Below are 26,983 nucleotides of genomic sequence, written 5' to 3' on the forward strand. Positions count from 1 at the left end.
AACCCCTCAACAGGACCTAACAAGTATCTTAGTGAACACCTCAAGGCCCTGTGTGAGTGGGAGGCCAATGCCAACACCGTTGTCTTCTACAGTAATCTGTGAAGCTTTAATATTGAGCAATAATAACCCACTCTTAAAGGCCTATTGACTTTAAACGTGCTTTTCACAATAAAAATGCCAGGTGGCCTGCAGCCTTCATGGTAATATTTCATAATAAGCAGATCAGGTGTATAACCCTGATCATTGGTTTGCTACCACAACCAACTCTTTTCTGATGTCTCAAGTATACGTTTTAAGCCAAATAGCAGAATACAAGCAGTATTTTTAGTAAAAGCACACAAATGTGGCCAAATCAAATCCTTTTCTCAAAAGGAACCAAATGTGGATGGAGCCTAAAATCCTCTCTCAATAATACTCTGAAAGTTTGTTTTAGTTGATCACATACGTTCATGCAAACATTACACTGTCAAAACTGACTTAAAAATCAAAATAGATCAGTGGAACTCTGGGCATTCCATACTGCTCTCAAACACAAATAGGCACTCTGAAATTGAAAGGTAATGATGGATGGGAAGGGCCCTGGGACTGCTATACATTCCTCATGGCAAACATGCATCCATCTGTTTTACTGTCAGAGAAAGTAAAACTGAGTAAATTATTTAGTTTTCTAGGCACTTTAATAGTAATGTCATGTGTGTGACCTGATAAGTTCAAGATTGGGCAGCTGGATAAATAGCCAAAATTGTCATAGCTGTGTAAGAGCAAGCACAAAAATACCTATCTTGGTGATCATCAAATAGTTGTCTAGCAACAGCTGCACTGTTAAGGCAGACCACATTTTTGTTTTTGACAGGAGTATGTTTCCAGGGTGGACAATACGTCTGGGTACAAATCGAAGTACCACATCAAGATAAAGGTGACTCTCAATTATTTGCAGGTTATTTTGATCACCAATATTTGGGATCATGTCCATCAAAACCTTACATTTTATTTGTTTGACTATCTATTCTGTACAGTTTTGTACATTTGATCTCTGTCTTCATTATTCTGAACCCTTCCTCCCCAGTAACCATCATGCTTATCACAGTCCAAAATTTAGTATTACAATCCATAGAATCATGAATTTTAGTTGATGTTTTTCTGCTCTGTAATTTAAAGTAGGTCACACAATTATCTGTGACGTGGGTCCTACGTTGTTGTCTTTACTTTTCGTAGGGCATTCTTAAAATCTTTATTTCTCAGGGTATATATAAAAGGATTACACAATGGAGTAATTGCTGTATATGATAGAGACAATAGTTTGTTGTCATTCATGGAAAATGTTGATGTTGGCCGTATATATACACTACTTATAGACCCATAGAATAAAATAACCACAGTGAGGTGGGAGGAGCAGGTGGAGAAGGCCTTGAGTCTCCCCTGTGTTGAGTGGATTCTAAGGATGGCCATGAGGATGTTGACATAAGATATTATCACTAATAAAAAAGGCAATAGACCCATAACAGAACCAAGGATGTAATTTGCTGTGTCTATCAAGCCAGTGCTACTGCAAGAAAGTTGCACCAGGGCTGTCACATCACAGAAGAAGTGGTTGATGGTGTGAGATGAACAGTAGGAGAGCCCCGACAGTAGCAAGGTATGTGGTATTGAATCCATGAGGCCAAGTATCCAGGTTCCCACTGCCAGCCGAATGCACACAACCTTGCTCATGATGGTCATATAACGTAAGGGATTGCAGATCGCCACATACCGATCATAAGCCATGACTGCAAGAAGAATTAGTTCTGTAGACAAAACGACTAGGAAAAAATAAACCTGTAGCAGGCATTCTGTTAGGGAAATTAAGGGTTTTCCCTGAAAGAAATGAGTCAACATTTGTGGTAAAATAATTGTAGTATTACTGATGTCAATGAAAGACAAATTTGTTAGGAAGAAATACATAGGGGTGTGTAAATGTGTATTTAAATAAACAATTGCAATTATAAGAAAGTTTCCAAGTAAAGTTATCAGGTATATCAAGAGGAAAATAACAAAAAGAGACATTTGCAACTGTTTCACACCCACAAAACCAACAATGACAAACATGTTTGCTTCAGTTTCATTTTCGCCTTCCATTTGTTCCTCGATGGAGTCACTCTTGGAAAAACCTTAGCACCAGCTGAAATTAGAAAGACAGAATATTTTATTATCCAAGACAAGCTGTCAAGAGTATTCAAGTAGTGTGGATGGTTGGCAGACACAATTTAACAATGTTAAAAAAGAGAAAAACTATGAAAATACAAACACACAAACATGCTTACAAAAAATCCTTTTAATGCTACTGCATAGCTCATACATTTGTTGTTCAAATTGTACCATGATTTTCATTTTCTTTGGTCATTATTCATTCTTTATTAAACTGATGATATGTATTTTTGACATAGACATGTTTCTTCCATCTACCCATCACAGCTGACTGTATGTCCTGGAAATCACATCATCCACTCCTATAATTAGACTAGGTATTCTGCTACATTGATTGAAATTTAAGAACATTTCAAATGAAATGTGGTTGCACTATTAACTTTCTGGTGTGAATCAAGTTCTAAATCTGAGGCCCACCTATGAACTTTATACTAGACGAACATGCTTGAGTCAAAATACTTCGTTGTTCTTGAAGCACTATTTTAAGCCAGCAGTGATATTTTAATGGCATGCTACATTGAAATCCTAGTACTACCAGCTATGGATTTGCTTATTTGGATGTGTGTTGGGGGAAGGATTGTAGTGACTATCTTAACGAGCCCTCACTGTGTAACATGGTTTTGATTAACTATCATTCTATCTCACAACTTCTTCTTCTTTCTAAGTTATTGGAGAAAACAGTTGATAAAAAAGGCCTTTCTTGAGAATTATATATTTCATTCCATGCAATTTGTCAGAGCTTCACCACCAAGACACTGGAGGGGACTCAGCCGATTAGCTGATGTTTATATTCCAGCATAGCCGATCATGCTGAACATGTATGCAGCTTTCAGCATCATACACCAGCAGACCTTAATTGATTTGCATGATAGCCGTGGTGTACAACACACTGTGCTAAATTGTTTTAAGACGTTTTAGATATTTGTAAAGAGAATGTTGAGCCAGATGTATGAAGACATTTTGCATTTGCAAACGGTGCGAATCACAAAATTCGTCCGTTTGCTAATGCAAAATGACATATCTTGAAGTATGGAAGGCTTTAGGATTCGCAATTTAGGTAACCACATTTTTTAGTGATTACCTAATTTGCGAATGCAAACAGAGAATTGCAATTTGCAAATCCCTAAGAAGCATTCCCAAAATGCTAATTGTACATTTAGAGAAAATGCTGTTACCCTCAACTTCAAGTTGATGGTAAGAATGTGCAAACTTTGAAAAATTAATATAAGCGCATTTTTCAAAGTGCCATATAGCACGCACATGGCACTAGGACATGTGTGTGCTTTAAATGTGCACACTTTGTTTTTTTGAGGTGTTTCAGGGGGTCTTAGGCCACCGGTCACCATTGGCTTTGCATTAGCTAATTTGCAATTACAAATTAGGTAATCGTAAATTAGCTAATGGAAAACCATTCACACCTATGGGCCTTTTGCGTCATAGGAATGAATTAAGTAATAATAGCTAATAGCGTTTTTCTATTTACCGAATCACTATTAGGTAATATATTAAGGAATCGCTAAATATTTTGCAATTCCTACATACATAGCATTTTGCAATTAGCAAATGGCGATTTGGTAAAAATCACTATTTTAGAATCTCAAAATGGTAATGTTCATACATATGGCCCTAAGATCGCATCCTTTTTTCATCCCAGATCTCCAAGGCTCTATTTATATCCAACTATTATTCAATTGTTATGTTTTCCCACTCGCATTATTGATTTAAACTTTTGGCTTCTCATTTGTCATACATGCTTGTGGCACTGAAATAGTTTTGAAGATGTAGAATGAGTTAGAGTCAGGCATGGGAAGTCAACATCAATGCTTAAAAAGGTGAAGACGCGTGGATGAGCTCTAACCATGAAATAATAAATGAATTTATTCATGATTGATTACTTAAAATCATTACATAAAAACAACAAACATAGCATTTCCTAAATATGAATAAACAAAAATAGTAAAAGCTTGTGAAACAAGGCTATCTGCAGTGCTGTTTAAATGGAAATGGCATGTAAGCAACATTAAAAATTCTTTAAAATAATAGCATGTGATAAAGCAGCATGTATGTTAACTCTACTTGACTTACAACCAGATTATTTTAATAATACAATATTTGCATATGTCCTTTTAGACGTACGGGGAGCATTCATTTTTCAAAAAAGCGCGGGCGCAAGATAAAAGGGGGGAGGGGAACAAATGAAATATGGTGCTCTTGACCCCAGAAGAGGAATATAAAAAGTACATGGCATACGTTGGAACCGAGCCAATGTCACCCAGTGGTGACCTTTAGGGTGCTGATTGCATTACATCTTCGAATTTCCCCAACCTTGCAAAGGCCATTGGAATGTTATTGCAGAAACACAGGTTAGAGGCTTTTCTACAGGTTCTTTTTCCATGGGCCCAGAATAAGGGGACTAACAGATGATGACGGTCGCGGGCGAGTATTGGGGCAGCAGTATAACAGGTGGAGTCAGGATTCTCTGCGGTATTTGCAAAGTCTGCAGGATATTACTTCATCCTGCCAAGCCCTAGCGAGGTTTAAACCCATGATTGGCAGGGCGAGGATCCTCATGTATATTTTTTTCTTGCATGTGTGAACTGTGTGGGCTTGCTGATGGTAGGGCTGAGCCTTCTCCAGCGTGTAGGAGGCATCAAGGGCCTCAGAGGTGTGGCTGAAATGGAGACTTTCAATGTCCACTTTAAATTAGATTTTCTTGACCTGTATATTCACTGCCCTTTTCAAGGCTGAGAATGGTATGTCTGGGAAGTGTAGATTGGTGGTCCCCACCTCGAATATTGTTTTCGATGTGCTTTGAGTGTGTTCTCGGGTGCCCAGAGGGTCCTGATGTAGTACTTTAATAGAACTCCTCAGCATTCAAGGTCTTTTCTCCCGAGGCCCAGCTCCAGTCTCAACCTCGCTCTACTGGCTGGCCGAGGTGCTGATATGCAGAAAATATTTTTTTATATGGGGAAATTTGTTTGTTCCCAAGTGTTCTGCTTGGGTTTTTGGATCAGGTGGAATTCGCTCATCAGAGCCTCACTAACCCAGCCAGAACGTTTCTTCGTCCCTAGGACCTATCTACAATAGGTAACCACATATATCTACCACCTAAGGACAGGGAATTCCTAATACACATACCAAGACCTCTTACAATCGGCGGCCTCGCGGTCCCATACGAACCCAGGACTCTCTACCCAGACGGCAGTATCATAAGCGGCGGCCTCGCGGTCCCATACGAACGCAGGACTCTCTACCCAGACGGCAGTATCACAAGCGGCGGCCTCGCGGTCCCATACGAACCCAGGACTCTCTACCCAGACGGCAGTATCACAAGTGGCGGCCTCGCGGTCCCATACAAACCCAGGACTCTCTACCCAGACGGCAGTATCACAAGTGGCGGCCTCGCGGTCCCATACGAACCCAGGACTCTCTACCCAGACGGCAGTATCACAAGCGGCGGCCTCGCGGTCCCATACGAACCCAGGACTCTCTACCCATTCGGCAGTATCACAAGCGGTGGCCTCGCGGTCCCATACAAACCCAGGACTCTCTACCCAGACGGCAGTATCACAAGCGGCGGCCTCGCGGTCCCATACGGACCCAGGACTCTCTACCCAGACGGCAGTATCACAAGCGGCGGCCTCGCAGTCCCATACGAACCCAGGACTCTCTACCCAGACGGCAGTATCACAAGCGGCGGCCTCGCGGTCCCATACGAACCCAGGACTCTCTACCCAGACGGCAGTATCAGATCACAAGTTCGTCCTATGATTACCATAACATCATCACACAAAGACTGCTAGTTCGAGCACTGCCTGTTCTCTGGTTCGAGGGGCTCCCCTTCTCCCTTATTCAGTTACCACTCATCCGATCAGGATTAACATCTGTTCATATAGCCGCAGCTGACTAGAGGAATAGGCTACCCTCTTATACGAGAACACGCAGCACACATTGGTCCACTACAAACTGGAGTATCATTATTCATCAGATCACACAAAGATTGCTAGTTCGAGCACAACCTGTTCCCTGGTTTGAGGGGCTCCTCTTCTCCCTTATTCAGTTACCACTTACCTGATCAGGGTTGACATCTGTTCATATAGTCGCAGCTGACTAGAGGAATAGGCTACCCTCTCATACAAGAACACGCAGTACATGTTGGTTCACTACAAACTGGGGTATTTTATTACACAATCACATAACATTACAACATTACAATATAACTCACAACCTGTAAAGAAAAGCGAAAGATTAATTTGTACAATCTAATAAGAAAGGGTCGACATCACCTTAATAATGTGTAGCCTGCACTCCGTGGTCATCTAGGTTCCCTTCTCGTCTATGCCTCGGCTCGTCTGGGAGTCACACCTCCGCGCACGGATCTGTTCCCTTCACCCTTCTCCGAGCCACTGGGACCTCTTCCTCATCGGCTACTCTCTCCTCTCCGGCTATTCTACTAGGAGAACATCTGTCTCTCGGTTTCTTCTCCGCCTTCAAGATGGCGTTTGTCTTCCCTGGAATAAGTAGTAGCTCTACTGCTAACGGCCAGACGCCGCCTACGGACTGAAACAAGTGCCAAGCAACTGCCTCGGACTTTCACTAATATAGAGGTGCATTTCCTCATGGAAAATTCCGGCCCGTGACCTGCCGCCCACCAAATTCTTGTACCTCCCCGTACCAAGGACACTCTCCCAGCCGGCCGGCCTGATGTAGCGTCTTCGGCACGAAGAAAAATACAATCCTTCGATAAGGGCCGGCCTGAACCGGTTCTCTCCAAGCGAATAACACCTCATAACTAAAACATCCCCTTTTACCTAGAAGCTTCCCAAGCTGCTGGAGCAGAAAGAAAGATGGAGTCTCTCCCGTTTGAGGCCTACCAGGCCTGAATTCAGCACGGCTCCAGGAAATACCCTCACTATAGGGCAGGTTATCCCTAAAACTAACAAATCTATCCCCTAGGTTATGTGTGCAAGCCCTGATCTACGGGAAGAGCACAGGATCATGTTAAAGTGCCCAGCAGATAGGCTCCATTCACTACTCTAACCCTTAGACTTGGATGGTAAGAGACTGAAGTCACAGTAATCACCCTACAACACAAAAGGGCCGGGAAAATCGAGCAGAACATTTCACCCTTGACTTTAGTCTATTATACATCCATTAAACGGAACTAACATCTGTGGAAGAATAATATGAAACAAAACTAACTGATCTATGTCTAGTACCAGGTGTGCAAAATTGAAGTAGTGAAGGAACACACTGAATAAAGCAACAGATAGATATTAAAATGGCGATAGCAATCAGAATACCTCCTAATACTTGACGTAACATTTGGACATCGGGTAACCAATTAAAGATCCAGTCAAACCAGCCCTGGTCAATGTGTTTTCTAACTTCTTCTGTCAAATCATGTAACTTATTGATGTGGGTTCGAATGGATTGTGTATGATCAGACAAGTTAAAACAACAAAGACCCTCAAATTCAGAACAGTCATGTCCATGTTTAAGCAAAAGATAATCAATGGCCGCTCTGTTTTGCAGGATAGCCCTGCGTTCACCCTGGGCGTCTAATAGCATGTCAGACAGGACTGTAGACGTATGATTAATGGATTTCACCATCCAGCAAGCCATTTTCCCAATAGATTTGGCATTATAAACTGACAAAGCAGGAACACCAATAATTGAAATAGCCAGGCTAAGGTATTCAGACTTGGAATATAAATGTAAAGATGAGTCACAATCCTCATGCAACTGCACTGTATCTCGAATCACATGAGCGTTGGCATTTGGATGTGAAGCGAACATGAGTAAACTCAGTCTAGTAATAGCACAAGGGCCTCCAGAGATATTCGCGGGGACATATGGCCAGGAAGTATTACCACATGAGAAAAGCCATCCGGCAGGTAGTAACATCGTGTGATAATGACTGGGGGCAACTACCAAGCTCTTGCAAGTCATATTATTTAGAACAGGAGTACATGTTTTCGGTGTCCTTTGAAGGCACAAAGTTCGTTCATGAGCAGTAAATGACGTGGCACCTTTTAGTTTGAGGCGCACACATTCAGAGATCGCACTAGGATTACACGTAAGGAAAAAACATAGATCACCTTGTGTGATATTATAGGTAGTTATTTGAGACTGGATGGGAGGTATCGGATCCGAAAGTTCAGTACATGAGGGGCAATATTCATGGGTGGCAAAGTCTCCCAGAAGAACATTGGGGCGAGCCCTGGATATATTAAAAACACGAGTTAAAGTCTCCAGTGACGCAGGGACAGCAACCAGACAAGTTGCTAAAATATCATTCACTGATCTCATCGGTGTCAAGCAGAAATGAGGGGCGCTAGTCACCCGCTTCGCTAGTGCAGTCCAAAAGTTCGACGACGAATCCCACGCAGTGAAGGAACGCGACACTCGGATTCTTGGCTCAGCCCGGGTTGATGGGATCCCTCCTCTCTCGTCGTACCAGCCCGAAAACAGTGCGCTTCCGACACATCCTGCAGCAACAGTCCAAAGAATGATCTGAAAGAAAGTCAAATACAGGCATTATTCATTCTCGTAAGTAACATTTGTCAGCCGGGACTGCGTCCCAGCTATCTTTCCCTGGTCTCATAACTAAAATGGTATTATCATGACCGGTAGCAATGACCTCTGCTTGTTCAGGGGGATTCTTAGGCGACTGCACCCAAACTCTGGCCCCAGGATTATCCGTGGAGCCAAATCCTTTCTGGCCTCGTACAGTTAGCAACGTTGGGGCAGTGCCTTTTATAACCTCCCCACTGAAAACAGGCATTATTAACAATTGAGCCACTCGGTCGGTTGATCGTATTAGTAAGTCAATCTCACTGCTATTTAGCAGGAGCACCTTAATCTCTCCCTGATAATCACTGTCAATTATTCCTCCAAGTACCTGAACGCCTTTCACAGCCAGCCCCGATCTAGGGGCGATTAATCCGAAATTCCCAGCTGGTATATGAACACCAACACCGGTAGCAAGGATGACCCGATCTTTACTTTTTAAAACGGTGTCATCCATGGCATGCAAGTCTAAACCTGCCGACCCTGGGGTCGCTCTACATGGAGCCAAAGCTCCGGGAGTAATTTCCCAGTACATCACAGTCTCTCTGATTTCATTTGGCTGAGCATTAACATTCGGAGGGAACAAACGCATAAGTGGAGATTCAGCATTTAGAAAAGGACGATTATTCAGTATCAATAGCGCTTGGGACAAAAAGTCTCGCCAATTCTTATAATTGTCATGTGTTAATTTACGTAGCTGCCCCTTCAGCAGACCATTCAATCTCTCCACAAGACCCGAGGCCTGTGGATAGTATGGGACATGAAAAATCCATTCAATATTGTTTTCCACACAGAATTCCTGTACCAATCTTCCACGAAAATGGGATGCATTATCAGATTGAATTTGGAATGGCACACCATAATACATCATAATCAATTCCAATGTTTTAATGGTATTCAATTGGGTAGCTTGCTTACAGGGAAGGGCCACCAATAGGCCACTGTATGTGTCAACAATAGTGCAAACATATTGACAATTCCTACTCATAGGAAGTGGGCCGATGTAATCAATCTGCCAAATTTGAGCGGGCAATTTCCCGCGATGCAAATGACCTTTAACAATTTGGGGCACTTTACGCTGCCTGATATGTTGACAAATGGGACAATGTAGAATGACATTTTTAATTAAGTCTAGGGGAATATAAATCCCTCGATCAGCAGCCCACCTGCTAGTGGCTTTCTCTCCAAAGTGTCCTGCTTTCTGGTGGGCCCATTTCGCCAATCCCGCAATATCAGAATCTTGCCTGTCCACCACTGCCTCAGCAATTTTGGATTTCTCATCTGCAATGTTATGAAAAAATTTGTCAAGAGAGTCTATCGGGGTATGAGCATCCACATGGAAGATTGTAACAGTACTCTGTGGGAGCATTTCCCAAATCTCCTGCCATAATTCTTTTCCCCACAGTTCTTTGGAATGTAATTCCCAACAATGGGAATGCCAAGTCGGCAACCAAACTGCCAGTCCATTGGCAGTAGACCAGAAGTCGGTGAAAATATGACATGTACCAGGTAACTCTTGTTTCAAAGCTTGATAGACAGCATAGAGCTCAGCAAACTGGCTGCTCTTACCCTCACCAGTTGTGCTCAGCAATTTTTGTGTGATCGGATTGTAGGACACCGCCTTCCAATGCCGCTTCGTCCCTATGAACCTTGCTGAACCATCCGTAAACCAGACATGATTTCGGTCCTCAGCGGACAAATCATCAAAAGGTTTACCCCATTTAACAGGAGACTCCTGTACTAAAGGTACGGAACATTCATTCTCAGTCTCAGTCGATGGCGCTCGCGCCACCTGCTCATGCAAAGATGCAACTCCTTTTTGTCCCACACGCGCCCTGTCTTGTATATACCACTTCCATTTAATCACACTCGCCTCTTGAGCATGTCCAATTCGGTGAGTTTTCGGCGAACTCATAACCCACTGCATGATAGGAATTTCAGGTCGCAAAACTATATCATGTCCCAAAGTCAATTGCTCGGTATCCACCAGAGCCCAATAACATGCAAGTAACTGTTTCTCAAAAGGTGTATAACGCTCACCAGCATCAGGCAACTTTTTGGTCCAGAAACCTAACGGTACTCTACTCTTGCCTTGTTTCTGCCACAAACTCCAATTCGCATAAAGACCTTGTACCGACACATTCAAATCCACATCACCATCACGTACAGGCCATAAATCCAGAGCATGCTGAATCGCTTCTTTTGCCAGACTGAACGCATCTTGCTGTGGTTTATCCCATTCAAATGCATTCTTTTTACGAGTGACACGGTACAAAGGGGCCAATATTTGACTCAAATGAGGAATATGCTGTCGCCAAAAACCAAACAAACCAATGAAGCTTTGGGCTTCTTTCCTACTCCTCGGAACTGCAAAGTCAAGGATCTTCTGTTTAACCTGAGGGATCACTTCCCGGTGCCCCTCATGCCAATTAATACCCAAAAATTTTACAGCCTGGGACGGACCTTGTAATTTATCCGGGTTAATTTCCCAACCTTTCTCACGCAGGCACTCAATGACTCTGTCCAATTGTGTCTGAACTTCCTCGTGTCTCGCCTTGGATCAAAATGTCATCAATATAGTGACATATCTGAATTTGTGGATGAACCGGTACCTCAGCCAAATGCTCTGCCACCAGCCGGTGACATATCGTAGGACTATGTACATAGCCCTGGGGAAGACTTCTAAACGTCATCTGACGCCCATTCCATGTAAAACTGAATTGTTCCTGACACTCAGGGGCAATCGGAATCGAAAAGAGAGCATTAGCAATATCAATGGACGCATACCATGTACCTGGATGTTTTTGAATTCTTTCAAGTAGTGTAATGACATCCGGTACTGCAACAGTCAAAGAGGGTGTGTGTTTATTTAATTCTCGATAATCAACAGTCATACGCCAAGAATGATCACTCTTACGTACAGGCCAAACAGGATTATTCCAAGCAGAAGTAATTGGGGTTATAACTCCTACATCCACCAACTCCTGAATAGTGGTACTAATCTCTTCATGACCACCTGGAATACGATACTGCTTCTGACAAACCACTTTTGTCGCCTGGGGAACCGTTATGGGGGGCATTCTTAAACGACCAACCCGTACAGGCCTGGACGATATATAAGTTTTTGTTCCAAATTGATAACATCCGTCATCTAAGTGCAAAGTCATTCCTTTCAGAATATCAATTCCAATTATGAATTCTAAGAGTGGCACCACTAATACAGAGTATTCTTTTCTAGGAATTCTACCTATTCTCATTTCAAGTAACGTTTGAACTGCGGGAGTTTCCTTTCCTCCTAATCCGGTAATTGTAAAAGACTGACCTTTAAACTTCTTTGATTTTCCATGAATAAGAGTGGCCTCCGCTCCTGTATCTACCAATGCTCGGGCCCTTTGGATATTACGATGTCTCCAATAAATATCAATATCTACATAGGGTCTATTATCTCTGTGAGCCCATCTGTGTACTGGAGCTTGACCTATCTCCTAGTCATTTTTACTGCATTCTGTGTACCAGGATAAATCAGGATAGAGACTCTCACGTTTCTTAGGTATCGATACCTCCTGTTCATATCCATCTCCATTACGAAATGGATTCCTGTCCACTGTACTGTGCTGCGGGTGTCGATCAGCCAATCTGTGCCGATCCTCTCTCCTCAACTCAGGGGATTGATCCCTATCATCTCTGCGTCTGCTATTAACATAATCATCTCTCCCCCTTTCTGTATCCCCCTCTCTCTCTCTGTCTCCATCACGACGGGGGGACAAATCACGTACAGGACGACGATCATCACGACGAACAGAGCGCCCACGGCGGTCGTCATCACCGCTACCGTCAGAAAAACCACGATCGCACTCAGTCGTGCGGACACGCCGGGCACCCTCCTTTCGATCCAAGCCACGTTTGCGAAACATTTCCCACAAACGAGCAGTAGTCTCACCATCAATATCCTCCTTCCGCACACCATCAGCCACAAGAGCAGCAAACATATCACGTCTAGAAAGTTTATTGTCACCAGGAGTACGAGTGTCAGGCCGGGACTGTCGTTCAGGTTTAAACCACTCACCCAACTCACCGAGTTGGCGTACCGATTCCAGCACCACAGATAACACGTTACCAGTCTGGTTAATCAATAAAGTCATCATGACCTGCTTATAAGCAACAGGGGAAGAACGAATAATACGATTCCGCACAGAAGACGTCAAGAAACCATCAAGCAACCTGTCAGAAGTATTTAGAAAAATTGCCGTTTTCATCACCTCCTCTTTGAGGCGTTGTGCAGCATCGCGCAAAGTATACCACGGTTTATCATTCACAGGCCAGTCAGACTCAGTAGGACATTTTAGATTACAACCCTCAGTCGCCAATTGAAGCAAAGAAATTTGACCACCACCATTAAAGTTACGAAAATGATCCTGTATAGTAGAATCCGAACTCAAGGAACAAAACTTCAAACAATCGCCAGCATCCAACATAATGCCAGCAGCGCCCAGTTCATAAAGGCGAACCATCCATGTGAGTAAGGTCTCACCAGCTCGCTGGCGAAAGCGCTGCAAAATATCACTAATTTCTTGTTGAGTAAAATCCTCCAAAGAATCCAAAGAAACACCATTCGGAGCAGCGGGACACTGCTGCAATTTCCGTCGAAAAACTGGATGTGCCGAGACCGCAGGACGAGCATCACAAGGAGCCCGAGCAGTACACGCAGGGGAACAATCAGTGGAAGAAGCAGCGACCCCACTGGAGGGACGAGTGCAATCACGGGGTGCACCATCAGAGGTGCGAGAAGCAGACTCACAATCACGGCCGGAGCGAGAGGACACGCGCTTGGCAGACTCCTCACCCGAGGAACAAGAGTCACTCGAGTTCCAGATATTACCATCCCATTCATCAGGATTCCAGTCTAGTCCAGCTTTCGCCACGACCAGACGCACCTTTCGCGTCGAAACCCGACCACGCCGGTTCTTGTATTTATAACGAGCAATTCGCACAGCCGCCCTCTCGGCAATAGTTTGGTACGTCTCAAGTTTGTCAGTAAGCAACTTATTCTGACACCGCAACAAAGTATGAGCATTCTGAATCTCAACAAAGTTCGCTTCCACGTCCTTATGCACTTTCTGTAAGTTCAACAACCTCTCATGCAGAATCCTGTACGCAGACAGAACAATCCAACCTCTGCGCCCCAAAATGGGAAGCTCATCACCCTTAGATACGGGTGCCTTCTGTAAACAAGTAATCACATTAGCCGGCTCCGCCAGCTCCAAAAAAGAATTCCAATTCTCACTCAAACCAGTGGAATCAGCCCACTCGCGGGCTAAGGCTTCATAAGGCGTTGAACCCCAACCGGGAATCTCAACGGGCAACTGAAAAGTAGATTTCGACTTTCTGGAAAACATCTCGGAAAAAGAAGAAAAAGAAAAGAAAGAAGAGAGAGAGAAAAAGAAAAAACTATACGCACAATTATACCACAAATAATATACAAACAAAACCACGCACGCGCCGAAAGCAAACACGACACAGCAACAACGCACACAGGTTTCGTAAACGGTTCGTGACGCCAAATGTTCTGCTTGGGTTTTTGGATCAGGTGGAATTCGCTCATCAGAGCCTCACTAACCCAGCCAGAACGTTTCTTCGTCCCTAGGACCTATCTACAATAGGTAACCAAATATATCTACCGCCTAAGGACAGGGAATTCCTAATACACATACCAAGACCTCTTACAATCGGCGGCCTCGCGGTCCCATACGAACCCAGGACTCTCTACCCAGACGGCAGTATCATAAGCGGCGGCCTCGCGGTCCCATACGAACTCAGGACTCTCTACCCAGACGGCAGTATCACAAGCGGCGGCCTCGCGGTCCCATACGAACCCAGGACTCTCTACCCAGACGGCAGTATCACAAGTGGCGGCCTCGCGGTCCCATACGAACCCAGGACTCTCTACCCAGACGGCAGTATCACAAGTGGCGGCCTCGCGGTCCCATACGAACCCAGGACTCTCTACCCAGACGGCAGTATCACAAGTGGCGGCCTCGCGGTCCCATACGAACCCAGGACTCTCTACCCAGACAGCAGTATCACAAGCGGCGGCCTCGCGGTCCCATACGTACCCAGGACTCTCTACCCAGACGGCAGTATCACAAGCGGCGGCCTCGCGGTCCCATACGGACCCAGGACTCTCTACCCAGACGGCAGTATCACAAGCGGCGGCCTCGCGGTCCCATACGAACCCAGGACTCTCTACCCAGACGGCAGTATCAGATCACAAGTTCGTCCTATGATTACCATAACATCATCACACAGACACTGCTAGTTCGAGCACTGCCTGTTCTCTGGTTCGAGGGGCTCCCCTTCTCCCTTATTCAGTTACCACTCATCCGATCAGGATTAACATCTGTTCATATAGCCGCAGCTGACTAGAGGAATAGGCTACCCTCTTATACGAGAACACGCAGCACACATTGGTCCACTACAAACTGGAGTATCATTATTCATCAGATCACACAAAGATTGCTAGTTCGAGCACAACCTGTTCCCTGGTTTAAGGGGCTCCTCTTCTCCCTTATTCAGTTACCACTTACCTGATCAGGGTTGACATCTGTTCATATAGTCGCAGCTGACTAGAGGAATAGGCTACCCTCTCATACAAGAACACACAGTACATGTTGGTTCACTACAAACTGGGGTATTTTATTACACAATCACATAACATTACAACATTACAATATAACTCACAACCTGTAAAGAAAAGCGAAAGATTAAGTTGTACAATCTAATAAGAAAGGGTCGACATCACCTTAATAATGTGTAGCCTGCACTCCGTGGTCATCTAGGTTCCCTTCTCGTCTATGCCTCGGCTCGTCTGGGAGTCACACCTCCGCGCACGGATCTGTTCCCTTCACCCTTCTCCGAGCCACTGGGACCTCTTCCTCATCGGCTACTCTCTCCTCTCCGGCTATTCTACTAGGAGAACATCTGTCTCTCGGTTTCTTCTCCGCCTTCAAGATGGCGTTTGTCTTCCCTGGAATAAGTAGTAGCTCTACTGCTAACGGCCAGACGCCGCCTACGGACTGAAACAAGTGCCAAGCAACTGCCTCGGACTTTCACTAATATAGAGGTGCATTTCCTCATGGAAAATTCCGGCCCGTGACCTGCCGCCCACCAAATTCTTGTACCTCCCCGTACCAAGGACACTCTCCCAGCCGGCCGGCCTGATGTAGCGTCTTCGGCACGAAGAAAAATACAATCCTTCGATAAGGGCCGGCCTGAACCGGTTCTCTCCAAGCGAATAACACCTCATAACTAAAACATCCCCTTTTACCTAGAAGCTTCCCAAGCTGCTGGAGCAGAAAGAAAGATGGAGTCTCTCCCGTTTGAGGCCTACCAGGCCTGAATTCAGCACGGCTCCAGGAAATACCCTCACTATAGGGCAGGTTATCCCTAATACTAACAAATCTATCCCCTAGGTTATGTGTGCAAGCCCTGATCTACGGGAAGAGCACAGGATCATGTTAAAGTGCCCAGCAGATAGGCTCCATTCACTACTCTAACCCTTAGACTTGGATGGTAAGAGACTGAAGTCACAGTAATCACCCTACAACACAAAAGGGCCGGGAAAATCGAGCAGAACATTAAGTTACATTTCCAGCGCACCAGGAAAGGCTAGATGGCCGTAATTTAGAGCTGAACGTTTTGTTCTCAGCACTTCTATCATTGGTTCAGTTGTTGGGCTGTGCAGGCAATTGTTTGGGAGTTTCAGGCTATAGATGACTGCCACACCCTTGCTTTTAAGGTGCTCTAGATGGGTAGTAGGCCATGCCCCTTCAGTGAATCGGACCCCAATATAGCTGTAGTTTGCGACCGATGTAATTTGTTGGTCCCTGAGCTGGCACTATACTTGTTTCTTATTAAGATATTTTCCAAAATGATGATTTTGGTCTTTCCTTGGTTTCCCCTGGAAGTTATTGGCCTGGTTGAATCTGTGAAGTACATCAAGGGTTCTCTGCAGACCTGGTTTTGTGTGATTTTATATTACAATACCATCTGCGTACTGCAGAATTGGTGTAACTAGACTAGCGCCTTCCTTTTCAGTGCTCAGGTCGTCTGTTTAAAAATGAAAAAGTGAGGGGCCAACATGCAGACCTGCTTGAGCAATCGCTCTTTTTGTAAATCGGGAAGAGAATTGACCATCTCCATGAAATTGGAGCCATTGCAGTGTCAAAGGGATAGTTGAAGATTGGAGAAAGTATCCCTTCCCAAAAGACTTTTGCAGATTTAAAGACTAATTAAGGCAATTAGGTCTGGGGACTCATCTCTCCTCATTTTATGTATGGTGGTTTTGACTGAGGCCTCTGTGAAAGGGAGGCTTTTTGAGTGTATCAGTCTGAAACTGGAAGTCGCTGGGTGGGTGTTGTTTCTTTTGCCATAGGAGCTTAACATATGTGATCCACTACATTTCCACCACGGTGTTCTCTTTGGTCTGGGCAAAGTTACTGAGGCTGTTTATGAGCTTCCAAAAGTGGGAATGATTCTTCTGTTGTAGGATGGGAAAGATCTTTAGCCATTTCTCTTCATTTTGTTTGTTTTTTGTTGCCATACAATCCGCCTATGAGCTACTCTGTATGCTGAAATTGTTTGTCCAGAAAAAGCTTTATCAGCACATCATTTGGTTGCTAAGGCCCTTCAGAAGTTGCCCTTGCTTTTGACCGGTTTGGTGGCTGTGATGATGGTGTGGTGGATGTTTGAGTGAGGATATTTCTTCTCAGAGTGGGTCTCAGTCCTCTCCCCAGGGCTGTACAAAGTTCTGTGGCAAGTTCCTCCCAGTGCACTGGAGGAGTAAGTGTTCTGGGTGACATAGCACCTGCCCAACTGACCCGCTACCTCGAGGAGAACAGCATTCTGGACCCGTCCCAGTCCGGGATCTGCAGCAACCACAGCACCGAACCTGCCCTCATCGCTGTGACCGATGACATCAGGGCCCTGCTGGGCCACAGCAAAACCGCGGCCCTCATCCTCCTGGACCTGTCAGCTGCCTTCGACACTGTCTGCCACCGCACCCTACACACACACCTCCAAGACGCTGGGATCCGGGACAAGGCACTGGACTGGACCATCTCCTTCCTCTCCGGCAGACCCCAAAGCATCCGACTCCCCCCTTTCTGCTCCACAGCCACCAAGGTCCTCTACAGCGTACCCCAGGGGTCATCCCTTAGCACGACATTATTCAATATCTACATGGCCCCACTCGCCCACGTCGCCCGACTGCATGACCTCAACAACATCTCCTATGCCAACGACACCCAGCTGATCCTATCCCTCACCACGAACCCTCTCGCCGTCAAAACCAACCTCCACGAAGGAATGAAAGCCGTCGCCGAGTGGATGAAGAACAGCCATCTGAAGCTAAACTCGGACAAGACGGAAGACCTCATCCTCGGTGTGAGAAGTTGGCCTGGCATATGCTGGTCACTAGTTATAGTGGCCACCTTGCACCAGTCCAATTCGACTCTTGGTAGATAGGTTAAAAGACAACCTTTTAAAGAAAGCTATCCTAGTGGTAGCTGTGGAGAGCAGCCTTCAGGCTAAGTCTCTGAGGAATGTAAAGCAGCTTGTTTTACCTTATAATCTCTTGAATTACCAAATGAAAAGACACCACACAGGTATATATATCAAATATATATGTATTTATTACTAAATAAACTCTACTAATCTCTTTATGAGATTAGAGCCAGGTAAACATTCAAAAGATCAACAATTCTCAATAAATTAAGCACACATATGGCTGTAGCCCTAGGGGCGTACTAGACCATATACTAAAAAAATGGTATAACAAACTCGACTTGCAATATGAAGAGGCCTAGGGCCTTGGGAATCGCTGGGGCTTCACTGCTGCAGTGTTTACAGGTAAGTAATCAGCCCACAGGAGGCGCGTGCAGTGTCTAAACACACACGCGGGTTTCTCGTTGGTTTCAATGGCAAAATGTCGCGGTTTGTAATTTACAGTTCTAGGGCACTTCGGAGTGGACAACAAGCAAACAACTTACAGGGTAAGTATTTCGATAGCCAATACACACTTGGACACCTTCATGCAAGAGTTACCTCACCCAGGGAAGCCGGGTGCATAGGTGTCCTTTGGTGTCGGGTCGCGATGCTGTTTTCAATGGAGATCACTGAAGACTTGCTGCTTGTGTCGTCGAGAGAAGTGTCCGCTGGAATCCGAAGCCCACGGTCACTCGCGACGAGGTAGGCCGCTGATTTTCGGTACTAGACCTGCTAGGGACTTGGACAACAAATGGTCCAAAGCACAAGTTTGTAGCTTGTCGTTTTGGGCTTGCATTTGAAATCAGTGCACGGTTCCCTGGTATCGCTGTTCCTCGTCACTCGTGGGGTCCAGATGCCACAGCTTCGCTGGGGACTCAAAATGGCTGTCGAGAGGTCAGGAAATCTGCTTCAGGGGACGCAGAGACTTCGGGCTCCAGCGGGAGCGGCAAAGTTTGCAACCGTTGTTCAGTCCTTTAGGTCTTCTAGAGGTAATAGAAAGTCGAAGGGCCAGGATTCTTCTTCTTAGAGCGTCGTCCAGGTGTAATCTAAATTGCATTGGCAATGTGTGGTATCTTATACTGATAAGATGGGAGGGACTAGCTCTATGGCCACTCCTCTAGGAGGGCCAGGGTAGTGGGTGGTTACACCCACTTCCCTTTGTCCAGTTTCACGCCAGGACAGGGGCAGGCAGCCCCTGAACCGGTTTGAGCTGGCATATGCACGGAGGAGCCTACTGCTCCCCCAGTGCAGGACTTCAAAGCACTTTAAGAGTGCACCCACCCAGCTCCAATACACTAAATCCTGTCTGAGAGGTGGTGACACCTCCCTGTGACAAGAAACCCTTTGTTGGGCTCCCTCCACTGCGAGTTTCGGTCAGCAGCAGGAGGGCAGTCCGGTGTCTGTGCTGGTGGCATCCATTTTGTGATGCCAGGGCTCTGAAAGATTTCTACCGTGTAGTACAGTGTGTACATGTCGTCCCCTCTAGAAGGGTGGGATCCTACTCCCACACCAGTTACTGGTGTGGGGTAGGATTCCAAGTTGTTTGACACCAAACACGACATGTTTTGATGCAGTCATTCCAAAGTTAGCATTTACCGCGAGGTTATAATGCACTTAAGAGTATATGGTTTAACCGCATCCACAAACAGCAGCAGAGAATAGACTCTGCCAGCTGCAGAGGGGTCCTTCTCAGGCAGAAGCACCCCCTCACATAGTAAACCAAGCACCCTGCCCTTGGGATTGATAGGGCCTACCATAGGGGTGACTGATAGGTTTATATGTGTGTGTATGGTGAGATATAGGAACCTATACCTCAGTGAGGAGTGCTAGCACTACCTCACACAGGCTGCAGTAGCAGGCCTGTGGTGTCAGATTGTGAGTGCTTCCCAGGGGTGGCATAATACATGCTGCAGCCCCTGGTAGGCCTGTGAAGTACCAATGCCCTAGGTGCCTAAGGTACCATATACTAGGGGCTCATAAGGTACCACAGTATCCAATCACTAGTGCATCTAATATGCACACCAAGTTGTTTAGAGAGATCAGTTAGACTGGGGCCCTGATTAGCAGGGACCCAGCCAGACTATAGCCAGAAACCAGTGTATACATCAGAAAAAAAGTGGGGGCAACACAAGTGCAGATCCTACTCTCCTACACTCGGCTCCACCCCTTCGGCCTGGGATGACTCCTGGTGGCCGACCGCACTGGGAGCAGCACCAACACCCACCGACCACGCACACAACCTGGGGTTCATCCTCGACTCTACTATCTCCATGACTACACAGATCAATGCCGTCTCATCCTCCTGCTTTAACACCCTCCGCATGCTCCGCAAGATCAACAGGTGGATCCCCACTGAAACAAGAAGAATGGTCACCCAGGCCCTCGTCAGCAGCAGGCTGGACTACGGAAACGTCGTCTACGTGGAAGCCTCGGCCAAACTACTGAAACGACTACAACGCATTCAGAACGCCTCTGCACGCCTGATCCTTGACATGCCTCGCCGCAGCCACATCACACCCCACCTGAGAAACCTGCACTGGCTCCCCATCAAAAAGAGGATCACCTTCAAGCTCCTCACCCATGCATACAAGGCACTACACATCACCGGACCAGCATACCTCAAGAGACGACCCATCTTCTACACCCCCAAACGCAAGCTCTGCTCCGCCGAACTCGCCCTTGCCACCTTCCCCCGCATCCGAAGAGCAACCACAGGTGGCAGATCATTCTCCCACCTCACCGCCAAGACCTGGAACACCCTCCCCATCCGCCTACGGCAGACCCAGGACCCTCTAACCTTCAGAAGACTACTCAAGACCTGGCTATTCAAGCAGTAGCAGCTTACCCCCCCCCCCCCCCCAGTGCCTTGAGACCCCCACGGGTGAGTAGTTCGCTTTACAAATGTTCTGATTGATTGACCGATTGATTGATCCAATTGTTTAGCTTTTTGCCAAAGTTGTTTTTCCATTTGATTCTGGGGAGACCCTTGTGATGTTCTTCCCCAGTTGGTTCCCTAAGTGGCAGTAAATCACAATGAAGCCTTGATGTCTGATTGCTAGATTACCCAAAGAGGTCTGTGGTCGCTTTTGTCCCATCATCTACTTCGAAGGTGCGGAGCTTGAGTGTCAGCATCACCAATGAAAAATATAATGGTTGTATGAGGGAAGCCCACAGGCATTTACCCCTCACTCCTTTACAATGCTGTCAATACCCTGTGTGCAATGTTACCACACGTTACTTTAGCATACAAGTCGTCACAACAACTTGCTATAGGTGGCGCTGGAGTTTGGAATACTATAAATTATGATTCCAAATCCATTCTACAGTAGGAAACGAGTTGGACTCAAAACTCCAACACCAGTCAGACAACGCGCCCCCTACAGCTAGGTGTTGTAATGACTTGCGTACTAAAGTAACACATGATAACGTCGCTTGTGGGGTACTGACTTTGTTGTAAAGGCTGGTAGTTGTAAAGACTGCGGGGTAAAGGATATTTCCCAAATATAACCAGTCTTGTATATGTTCCCGAAGGTAGGGAGAATTTGGCATAAGCTTCTTTTTGGATTTCACCGAGACTAAATATGATATGTAATGAGGCTCTGAAATGATACAGCATCTGAATACAGTCTGATTATTTGATGTGACTGCCCACTGCCGTGGTGTTCAAGTCTTCGGGAAGTATAGGCATATGTAAATCATATTATGTATTATCTCTTTTATTGCAGTTATAAGATAATGTATGGCCTGCTTTGTCTGTTGCTCTGCAGGGTTGATGTAATATTTTATTTCCAAAGATGTTATATTTTATTGCTGGAGTTTGCAATTCCTAGTAACCTCTGAGCATTGTTGTTACTTTGGCCTAGGTCTGCTGAACACATAGGATGTCTCCTCTGTGAAGATAATCAGGAGCTGAGTTGTCCTCTGGGATTTTCTTGAGGCCTGCTACATTCCAGGAAATGATTGTCAGCTGAGGGATGGAGGGGGCTGCCCTAGGGTCTTTACCTTGAGCCCAAGTCTGGGTGGTGTTAGGGATGCCACTGTTGGGGATTAGGGGCAGGGCAAGCCCACCGTACATGTTCCCGGTCCACTTTGCCTTCCTGAGGATACACTGCGTTTTGATCGTTTGCGCATAATATTTTGAACGTGTTATGCTTTTTAAGCTCATCTTGATATTTCACACTATGGTTTGTGCTTTTTGTCGCTCGCATTATGGGTTAGGCCCCTGTCTTCAGAGATTCAGCCTGGAGCCCGTGGGGACATTTCTATGCATGAAGAGCACCATGGCTGAAATCCCAATACCCATTGACCCTCCAGCCCATCTCAATACCATTTGACCCCCTCTCACGTCTGGGTACCCTTCCCACTACTTCTCCACAAGTAAGAAACCGAGGGCCTAAGTTTATTGAGAACTGTAGCAAATTAGGTCATTAGTTGAGACAAATGTCATTCCTTCTGAAATATGAAGACCATAACTTGCCTCTTTTAGGAACCCTATTGTAGCACTTGACCTTCAAAGGGGTGCTGGTGTGGGCTGATGCCACAGGCCTTGGGCACAGAGCAAACAACTCTCAATCAATAATTGTCCAGTCATTGATTTTACTTATAAAAGGTAAATGTGCTTTATTACATATTCCAACACAATACTATGTATAAATTAATAACAGTTGACCCCCAATCAAGCCTTGAACCTTAACACTACAAAACATCTGGCCGAATCAGGACACAGTATAATGGGGAGAGTCATTAATGTCAGACCTTTAGGCTTTTGCAGTATGTCTCCCCCAGAGTAAAAGCAAACATATGTAAGTGACAATGAAATGCACCGGCATCTAATAATGCATGTACTGACTCACTTTGAACTTTGTCAGTGCTACTAAAACATTAACATGTTTAATATTCTTGTTGTCTGATGTTTTTCTGCAATTATACACATGCTGGAAAACAGTTGTACAATACAACACAAAGAATATCAAGATAAAAAAAATCCCAGCTCCAAACACTCTTGAACGAAATTAAAAACCTCTCCTAGGGTTATTATGTCAAGCCCCCGAGAGGCTTAGGGTGACAACTTTAAATATATGAAGGGGTCTCCGGTGGGGGCTGCTGAACTGCTAGCAGCCAAAAAAATATGTCTTATTTTGTTGCTGATGTTCCTGACCTTTTTAAGCAGTAACACTAATCACCAGACTTATGTTGACATTTTTATTGTTACCTGAAAATGCTGGGCGCAGAAGGAAGTTCACAGCTTTTAAACCCATAATTTATTTTTAAACACAGCATCCCCCACCAAATTCAGCTGCACATGTTGCACCGCTCTAAAGCCGGCCCTGGTGGAGACAGGGTTCTATGTTCTTCTCCACAGCCGGCATGACGTCTGTCTGTGTGATATCTGGCAGGCATTATTGTCAGAACATACCAGTGCCCAAGACCTTTAAAGCCCGTGCGTCACTTCCGCCCAGCAGCAGTATTAACAGAAGGTGCTGCCGAGATACACCTGTCAAAAGCCCATTAACTTCATATGCACTGACCCCCGCGGGCCCCGCTCGTGTCAGTCCTCGGAATCAATAACAAAAACGGATAATAATTTATGTGAAGGAAGTCTGCCTGCAAATCCCTCACCTGCCCCTGACTGATGCTGCTGTACAAGGAGTACAGAGCATCAAAAACTGCTGTCTCTGCACATCTTCTACCATCAGAATCTAAAACAAAACCCATCCGGACAACAAAACAAAAACCTTCTAATTCACGGTGATAATGTAAACGCTAAACAATTAAAGCCCACAGAAACGCACACACATGTAATACAAGTGTAACAACATTGAAGAAATCTAAAAAACGAATATACAAAATATTAAGAAAAAAGGGTAATGGGAAACGTCGTTTCTGTGTATGTGTGTGGAAGCTCTACACCTGCCCTGTTGTGAGCCTGCCTGTATGCCTTAATATATTTCACCCTAACAAGAGAAACGAGAAAGCAAGAGTCGTCCCAGCCTGTACATGCTTCACGACACGGAAGCGCGGTCTCAGACTCGGCGGATATGATTGGACGCCTGAGAGCCTGGTGGACCAATCGCTGAAGGAGAGTCAGCCCTGCACATCTGCGCTTCAGGTGCATCCAAGTTCAGATGTTGCAGCTTCAAAGAGAGGGCCTTGGATGACAGAAACATTTGAATTCTTGTGATCGGGCCCTATGAAGGATGACCGAATGAGCAGCATAAAAACCAAAGTTAAAAAAACATAGTTCCTTTTTAAATTTTACAGATATAAATAGATTTTTTTAAATGTGAAAAGTGCTAGCAGGCAGGTTTTAGGTCGAGTGAGAAAATAAACTAATGCACATTTGTTTACCCTTGAGCGTAATGCCGCAACCTCTCTGATGTATTGTATTTTTTTTTAATTCATATCCGAAAACCATTGGCACTGTTTATCCATATGTTTAAGAATATTGCATCAAAATGCACGATTGAACAACATTTCTGTAAAAATGCCTTGACTTACCACCTCATCCACCACCTCCTCTTCCACAAACACTCACTCCCATCTTAAGTGTTTCTGTTTGTTGCACTCGCTCAGGGTTTTTAGAAGCTATTTAGTGAGCTGAATATACATTACAGATAAACATAAATTATCCTTCAAATGCTTTACATAGATTCTGTGGGACTGCGCGATGAAACCGCATGAGAAGGCGCACAGTTCATTAAATCAATTGTCAGATCTGGCAGAGATATCAAAAAGCTCAGCAATTGCACGAAAATGGTAGGTTGATTGTAAGAATGTGGGGCATATTATCAAGCGGCAGCGATAATTACCGCTGGCCGCTCTTAGCATGAGGATTTATATCGCCGGCTATCGCTGTATCAACAACGCATAGTGCAATGGCGATAATTATTCCAGTGATAGCGGTGTTTTCCATGGAACATCGCTGGTTTTCCAGCGATGTTCCATGGAAAACGGCGATATCCTTGGTAATAGGGCCTGTGGTCTCAGCCACACAATCCACCCCCTCATGTTAGGTATGCCTTAGTCAGGAATTTAACAGACATTAAATTCCTGCGCTAAGGCATACTTAACGCGATTTCAAATATCGCTAACCCTCGTTGATAATATGACGAAGCTGGGTTAGCGATATTTTCCCAAGGGAGTCTTGTCAGGCACGCCTCCTTTGCATCTCATTAGCGATGCGATGGGAGGCGTGCTGACAAGGGGCACTAATGTAAGGAAACACGCGCTACCGTGTCCTTGTTGATAATGCGATAAAATTATCACCGCTTTTTGCCCGAAAACAGGGTCTAAAACGGTGATAATATTATCGCCGCCCCTTGTTGATATGCCCCGTGGACTACTAGTTGGAGTGGATGTGACCAGTAGACCTGAGCGGTGAACTTCGCTCCGTTCACGGAGTTTTCTGCACTCCTCACTCCAAGAAGCTTGCAGCTGTGCAGAGGAGTTTTTTCCCCGCTCGCGATTGCAGGAATACCAACACAAACTGCAGTTCGCACTGCACACCGCCACTCGCGGGAATTCGGGGAGTCTTTTTGAAACCTCATGGAGTTCCATGTATCAAAACTCCACGAACTACGCCCAGGCCTGGTGACCACCAACTAATAATGTCACAATTCTGGCAGCAGAGCACAATTTGTTGATTATTGTGGATGTACTATGGATGAAGTGCCCTATTCATTGTACAAATGTAGCAGGGCACAGAGGCAAAGATGCAGGACACAGCCCTCTATGCACCTCAAATTCAAGGGAAAACAAAGGGGTATATTTACCAAAAAATGTCAGTGCCAAATTTGCCAACACCGTGCTCTGGCATTTTTTAAACACAAAAGGGCACCATATTCACAACAATATGGCACATCCCTGTGTGTCCCCTAGCACTGGTGCAAAAAAAGCTGCCTCTCGCCAGCACAGGCAACCTACTGCCATGTTGCAAGGGTGCCTGCACTGAAGGGAGATTGTTTATGTGCGGTAAGGGACACCTTCCTGCACATAAAAAATTAATGATGGTGTTTTGCTCTTTCTATGTGTGCTGCAGAATGCAGCGCACACAGAATTAGCAAAAAATAGGGAGAAATTATTCATATACTTATAGGTTTCACCTGGTCTTCGTTTTTGGCACTACCTCAGTCTTGTAAATCTGGGGCAACATCAAAAAGCAATGTGTGTTGCGGTGGAACACCCTCTGCAATACCCAGTGCATGCCCCTTTGCAGCAGAGGACTGGGGCAGAAAGGGGCATATTTACAAGGTGGCATTGTAAATATGGGAAATGGTGCTAGACCACCGGAACGTCAAAAAAGTGACGCTCCCGTGACAATCGGGCTTGTACACATTGTAGTCTAGAACACGTACAGCTTTCCTAATTCCGTTTTAGCGCAAAATAAAAATCCATGTGGTGCATTGATATCCCTGATATCCCTGCGGCAAAACTGTTTGTGCCATGGGTTAGGCCGAGTTTGCAGTGAAACCATGTGTTGCACCCCTTCCTATACAAGTTGCAAAAGATGCACCCTGGAATCTAAATCGGTAAAGACATATATTAACACAACATTGCAAGCACACGCTTTATTTTGTAGTCCTGGCATTTAACCAGATGCAAACAACGGAAGTACTAATACATATTTAAGATGGGGATACTGACCTTGCAGAAGAGGTGTTCAGGCGCGCGAGCACCTCACTGC

At 45.3% G+C, this 26,983-nt stretch overlaps 1 protein-coding gene across 1 annotated transcript; it reads right to left on the reverse strand.

Moving 5' to 3' along the window:
* Positions 1 to 1,188: 1,188 nt before the first annotated feature.
* On the reverse strand, positions 1,189 to 24,015 carry LOC146813122 (olfactory receptor 5V1-like). Its single transcript, XM_085615266.1, has 2 exons — positions 23,920 to 24,015; positions 1,189 to 2,136 (listed from the first exon to the last, which is right to left on the reverse strand). The coding sequence occupies exons 1-2, from the start codon at positions 24,013 to 24,015 to the stop codon at positions 1,189 to 1,191; spliced, it is 1,044 nt and encodes a 347-aa protein (XP_085471392.1).
* Positions 24,016 to 26,983: the final 2,968 nt, after the last annotated feature.

Source organism: Triturus cristatus, chromosome 7, assembly GCF_964204655.1.
Source record: "Triturus cristatus chromosome 7, aTriCri1.1, whole genome shotgun sequence".
Lineage (NCBI taxonomy): Eukaryota > Metazoa > Chordata > Amphibia > Caudata > Salamandridae > Triturus > Triturus cristatus.

Bases quoted from the DNA above. Each gene is read 5' to 3' on its own strand.
- LOC146813122 (XM_085615266.1), bottom strand. From the start codon at position 24,015: ATGGGTTTTGTTTTAGATTCTGATGGTAGAAGATGTGCAGAGACAGCA. The intron at 2,137-23,919 runs GTGAGGGATTTG...GGTTTTTCCAAG, and splicing joins GCAGCATCAGTCAGGGGCAG to AGTGACTCCATCGAGGAACA.